Source organism: Candoia aspera, chromosome 2 (assembly GCF_035149785.1).
Source record: "Candoia aspera isolate rCanAsp1 chromosome 2, rCanAsp1.hap2, whole genome shotgun sequence".
Lineage (NCBI taxonomy): Eukaryota > Metazoa > Chordata > Lepidosauria > Squamata > Boidae > Candoia > Candoia aspera.
The window spans coordinates 221,682,740-221,689,340 of record NC_086154.1 but is presented as its reverse complement, the minus strand read 5'-3'; the positions used below and the strand labels follow the sequence as shown (position 1 = coordinate 221,689,340).

The window sequence follows — 6,601 nt, the reverse complement described above, 5'->3', positions numbered from 1 at the left end:
CACAAACCACTGACAGGTGAGTATTAAGATTCAAGGTAATGCAAGATGATTATAAAGGCACTAGTCTCAACATCTGTAAGATGGTTGCCTGCAAGTTTCAAAATTTATAGGCTGTCAGCCTATTCTGATTAGACTGCTCTAAAATTGCATTTTAAAAAATGCATGCATCATTCTTAATAAAGTGAGTAGTGCAGCCTGCAAAAATATCCTTTCATTTTTATGAATTAAAAAAAATTGCTACAAAAACCAGTAGTTAACATTGCTGACACTCTTTTTAACGTATTTATTTTCTTACTGTGTTGAAAACAAGTGAGTTTGCAAATAACCATAAATACAAATTGAACTGTTTTGGTTAGGAAGATCAATCTTATTTAGTGAGTGAACAAGAAAGAATGTAATTCGCTCACCTCATTCCAAATGCCTCACTGAAACCAAAGTTTGTGCTGGACTGAGTGGACTACAACTCATGCCTACAAGTTTTGTTTTGTTCTGTTCTTTTAGAACAAGAAAAGGAAAAGAGCTACCCATTAAAACATACTGCAGGAATCAAATACTTTTTCTAATGAAAAAAGAAGCAGCAGCTAAATTCTTAGTATTGTGATGTATACTTTTTTCACAAATGTGCTACTCAAGTTCAGTAACACCAACAATGGCATAATGTACTGCTGTGAATTGTTTACCATTCTCATCCAATTTACCAAGCTTAAATAACTTCTTTGCTTTAGTCAAAAAGAAGAGTAATAACAGTTATAGGATAGTCATCATGGGAGAAGACAAATGTCTGAGCTATCCAAAGACATTTCACTGATTGTTATGGAAAACAGGATACTGGACTAGACAGAATATTAGAATGATCCACCAAAGTTTCTCTTTTGGTCTTCTGAAGGGACAGTGATGCCTTGTCAACTCATTAGTAAGTGGAAGAGATGAATAGCTGATCTTAATTAAGGCAGGTTTTAATCTAGAAATGAAGTAAAACCTTAAAGCGGATTGTTTAAGCAGCACAGTGGGCATCTATTTTTTGTACACAGATAGGTAAGCAGAAAGGAAACAAGTGAAAATAGAACTTAGGGCCTGAAAGTTTCTTGCATGAGCTCAAGATTTTTCCAAAGGTGAGGAAATGACATTAACAGCCCATTCTTCCTTATATATTCTATTTCATAAAATCCAATTAAAGTGTATTCTGTGTTTGCTTTTCAGCAGTGTTTCTCCTTTTGCTCTTACTTAGAAATTAGGGCTAAATGAGGCGACAAAGAAATGGTACTTTGTTCACCCTGTTGCAATTTTGACATCACTCTTTAAATGTGCTTCAAATACTAAGGTTTGCAGCGATTCCATTTACAACCCTGCTTGACGGTAGTGGTTCCACTAATAATTCTCTTTATAAAACCTTTCAGAGCAAAGGGCAGCAACAGAACTTCTTCAAAATTGTACAAGAAAAAGAAGCTTCTAAAAAGGAGAAAGGCAAAGGAACTTAGCAGTGAGGTTTTTCATTTACGATTTATCAGAATATTATAAGTCAAGAAAAACAGGCATATTGTCCAGCACTATAATGAATATATTGTATAGCAACTAATGATTAGTGGGGAAAACTGCCAGTACAGCATCTGAACTAGGTATTAATGTTCTTTTCATTATTTCTATTATCCTAATTAGATTAATGAAAATTATGGGCATATTCTAATTAAGAAGGGAGAAGAATCTGTTTTGCTCTGTTTAAAATATTCAATATTCAATACAATATTCAAAAACAGAACCAAGTTAAGGAATTTGTCATTCAAACAGAATCTAGCTAAGTTAACAGGAAACAGAGATGATCGAAAGCAGTTTCCTCAGCAGCACAGCAACACAGTGATAGCACTAAATGCACATGTTTCTGTCAATACAAGGAAAATAAACGTACATCATCAATTACAAAATCAGCATAATCTTTGGTACCAAATGTAAGGGCACCTGCTTGTTAATGGCATTCTCTTTATTTGCCATACAAGAAAACAATCTTGCTTTAATAACTGCTCGAAATATCAAATGCTTTGAGGGTGATAAATTTATGCCCTAGGGCCAAACTACATGGATTTCTTCTCCATTTAGCTCATCCTTTATCAAAGCATTGGCAGGAGTTGGTGATAGTCAAAAAAAAGTCAAGATAGTGGCTGCAGCCATGCAATCAACATCTTACCCCTTTTCTGACAGCCCCCATCCCATGGATACTCCTGAGCTTTAACATATGATCTATTATCATGAATGTGCTTTAAAAAAAAACATGCTTAAGATAGTTGTTTTTAACATGGCAGTTTGAAGAGAAAGCCATGTGAAGCCCTGAGCCAGGACGTGTTCCCAATCAGATTCCAGGGTACAAGCCAACCTCCCTTTGAAAATCTTTCCTTTTGTTGCTGTTTGAGGCAAATAATATTTGAAAGTAGATGCATGAGCCCAAACCTGGAATATACATGCCATCTGGATCAGGACCTCACAGCTGCTTTTTCTTTAAAACAGAGGAGACCAGGAAGGATGTTTTTCATTTGAAAGGATATTTATATCATTCCCTCCAACAGAAGCACATAAAGCAACTGGGAGATTCTAAGCCCTAGTAGTCAAGTTATACTGCTTGTTATACTGCTCAAAACAGCCTCTCTGAGATGACTCTTCCACCACTGTCCACTCTGTATAAGAGGAGGATATATGGTTTAAGTATCACTCTTGCAAGCTCCACATCTTCCTGGCAGTGGTTAATGCTAGTATAGAGCATCTTCCGGGGCCTGCAAAACCAGGGGAATGGCTCTGCATATTACAGCCTCAAGAAGGCCTCACATGGAGGCTGTTTTAGCTGCAATGCATATACCAAGCTTAAGCTGAACAAGATGGTACAATACATATTTTAAGTTTCAAGGTTTTTTTTAAAAAATAAGACATTCTTCTAAGACCACTTCTTGAAGTTCACTTAGAATGTCCATATTACTGTCTTTTCAAAATCCCTTTCAGAGTTCCAATACCCAAACACCATGAGAAATGCATGACAATTTCAAAAACAGGAAAGAAAAAGAAGAAAGGGTTATAATACAAAGCCAGGCATTCCTCTGACTAAGGATGTTTTGCTTGATCTTTGAGACATGATCCACTGCTCTCCCAATTCCACCTTGATTTTGGTTCCTTTCATTTCTCTACGGGCACATCCCAGTGCCTGGATATTCCTTTGGACGTCGCCTGACTTTGTGTGGAGGCAAATGAGCAGTGAGCAAATCATTTGCTTCTTTAACAAGTGATGAATGCATTGTTGGATCTTGTAAACACTACTGATTGTATACATTCAAGATTTGTTCTTAGCAAAAGTGGCACTTACTTGAACCATTGCACTCAAGATTTAGCACTTCAACAGGTAAAACATTAGCTGGTAATAGAGTCTTGATGCACTTCCTTATTCTCTGATGGCTTGGTACAGTGCACTGGGGTATATCCACTGCTTGGATCCCATTGCTGTTCTATAAAATCTGAATTTCCTGTACTTCTCTTTGTACTTGACTTGTGCATTATTGCTGTATACATTTCCCTGTTGTCAATTTAAGTGCTCCTCTATTATGCAACATGTTCAGTGTTTTAAACTCTAACGGCATCCTATGGGGACTGGCGTTTGAAAAGTACCTGTACTTTAGATCATCATAATAATGATATTTGACTGGTTTTCCGTTTATATCCTTTGGGAAGGGCCAGAATCCGTAGAGGTGAATTTCATCACAGAATCTCGTTGCGAGGGTATACATAAGGAGTCCTGTGCTGGGTCGCTTGATGTAAACTTTGTTGGTTAGCCAGTAGCTGTAGAAGAAGTTAAAAAGCAAACAGAAGTACGTTTCATTATTAAGACGCTCCATTTCAACTTCAGCAAGAACTTAAACAACACAAACTACACACATATCTGCGTTAAACTATTTTTTCCTCAAAATATGCTTTTTAAGCCTTTTATATCGAAATAAACATATTAAACTGCATTTTGATACTGTTTCTGAGACAAGAACTTTGTGGTAACATTGAAGTAGCAAAAACCTAATCCACAAAGTCTGAGAGATGGCAACCAAGTCACGTGTAAGAATTCATCAAGGTTTAATTTTAAGGGTCACAGCTCAGAGATGGGAGCATTTGCTCCCAACAGCAGGTGTTTGTATATTGAATTAATACTTAACTGAGGATTTCTAACTATTCCCCCCCCCAATAAAGCATGAGCATCAAATATAGTTACATATCCAGAAAAGGGCAGATATATTAAAAATTAAATCATGCTACTGGCTTAATTTATAAGAACAACATGGCTCTTATTCCCCTGTTCACTAATTTGTTCTCTGTCCCACCCACGTTATTGCCCATAAAAAGAAGTACTTTCAATACAACATGCCTCCCAGCAAACAAGTTTAAAACAGCAGCTCTGAGAAAGTCATATTGCTGGAAATTAACAGAATCATTGTTATTCAGAGTAAACAACACAGCTATAATATCCAGCTCTATCACTGGTCTAGCTTAATCTAACAAACATCTCTGGTCTCTGAGTTCCATAACCAAAAATATGCTAAATGGTCTTAGGCAAGGTCCATTTCTTTCAACTTCATCTATGCACCTCCATCATCTTGTACAATAAATCATTGCTGTATCTCGTATTTCCCCTGAGAAACAGAAATATATCTTCTGTTGGGAACTGACAGCTAAACTGCTGCCTGAGGCAAACGATTAAAGGCCGGGGTAAGGGGTGTTCACAGGGGATGGTCAAAAAAGTCAAGATGGCAGCCATGACAGTGCAAAGTTTCATCAATCTTTAATGTGGTACTGTTATGGTGGTCTTTTTTTTTTTAACCATATCCTGCAGATGCCCCTGGCTGGGTTGAAGCAGATTCAGAGTAACAAGAACTTTGGGATTGATTTCTTGCTTTGGCTCAGGATTAAAGGAATCCTGTAACTAGAATTCAGTCATCTTATTCCAGAATTGACCTAGAGTTTTAAAGCAAGACTAGGAAAGTCTTCCTGGAAGGGCCACCATCTCAGTGCAGAGTTTTGTCTCATAAATGAACAGTGCTGAAACTGCTGCCTATGTATACTCCTATCCTGCATCAGTTCACTAGATGAAACAAGATAAAAGCAGCCGTGGGGATCCCAAACTAGATCAGAACTGCAGCACTGGGTGATGAGGAGTTGAACCCTTACCCTACTGGTCTCACATATACATCTGCCCCTCATCCTCCTCGCAACCTACCATTTGGGAAAAGATATACAGCCACCATACATCTCTCCCCATTTAGGTAGACAGTAGCTGGTGAAAGAATCTGTATCAGTAATATGGTCAGAGAAGAAAAGAAAGATCTATCCCTGCCCCTGCTCACTCCCCTCCCCCAATTGCTGCAGGTGGGGTCTTTGTGGCTGTTTTAAAAGGAACTGAAGGATATTGAGATAGTCAGTTTGGTCTGGTGACTAAGAGCAGAGAAACCTGAGTTGTAGCCTTGCTTTATGCATCAAAGCCAGCTGGGTGACTCCACGCCAGTCAGTCTCTCTCAGACCTAGGAAGAAGGCACTAGGCAAGCCTACTTTCAAAAATGTTGCCAAGAAAACTGCAGAGACTTGTCCTTGTAATCACCAGGAGTCAGGGCTGACTGAAAGCTATGGAAGGCATGAGTACAGATACCGACTCCCTTTTTATATTCGAGTCTCTCAGCTGTTGCTTTTACAGTCTGAATGTAGATAGAGAAATCTCTAACTTAGAAACATACTTCTGCTCATGCAAGAATGCTTAAGCACACAGAAACAGATTTTGTGGGAAACCAGACCTTCTCCAATCGAATTAGCGATTTTTCTAATGCAATGGCACACTCATTTCTTGATTTTCAGAAATGGTTCCTTCTTAATATAGCAACAATAAAAAATTGTTTTACTATCTTTAAATGTCATTAATCACATGTCTGATAGATTTTTTTAAAAAAAAATTGTATTAGTTGTGAGTTGGATCCTTAAAAAGCAACTGTTGTAGCAACAGGGACAGATGGGGATGGGTGAGAATGAAAAGACTATGTGGAGGATTTGCTAATTTTAAACTTATTTTGTTCTTTGCTAAGGGAGATAAAGTATCCTGTCTAGCAGCAAATCTTTTAATAGATCTTATAGGATGACTTTTTCTAATTCAGCTAGAATAAATCTGAAATAACTGTATCCTGCAGTTATTTGACACTTAACCAAAAACTTGTCCTAGAAAATGCACACGAACACATATAAATTCAAGCCTGCTAATGTGCCACAAGATACATGTGGAAATTTGTTGTTGCTGTTGTTGCACAATATGAAATATATAAAACTATACATAAATAAGTGTTCTGGATCACATTTGATTTTTTCCAAAGACCAGTTGTAATTGCTTTCAAAAGCAGCCATTAATTATACTAGTAAATCACTCATCAGTCAAACTTAAAACAGACTAATAAAAGCCAATAAAAGCCAATGGTCAGTAGAGTTCTGATGCATGTATTGATAGATCTCGGGTACATATTGCAATACTTTTAACTTTGAGAGAAACAGTTTGCAGACCTTCATTATTTTGTAGCCTGGACAGAACTCTTTCTGACTGCCATATGTG

General features: G+C 37.4%; 1 protein-coding gene across 1 annotated transcript in view; it reads right to left on the bottom strand.

Moving 5' to 3' along the window:
* Positions 1-290: 290 nt before the first annotated feature.
* ST8SIA4 (ST8 alpha-N-acetyl-neuraminide alpha-2,8-sialyltransferase 4) overlaps positions 291-6,601 on the bottom strand; it is a 106,050-nt gene continuing 99,739 nt past the window's right edge. Inside the window, exon 5 of the mRNA XM_063295391.1 lies at positions 291-3,810. Coding sequence (XP_063151461.1) covers positions 3,528-3,810 — 283 coding nt within the window. The 3' untranslated portion in view covers positions 291-3,527. The remainder of the gene's footprint in view (positions 3,811-6,601) is intronic.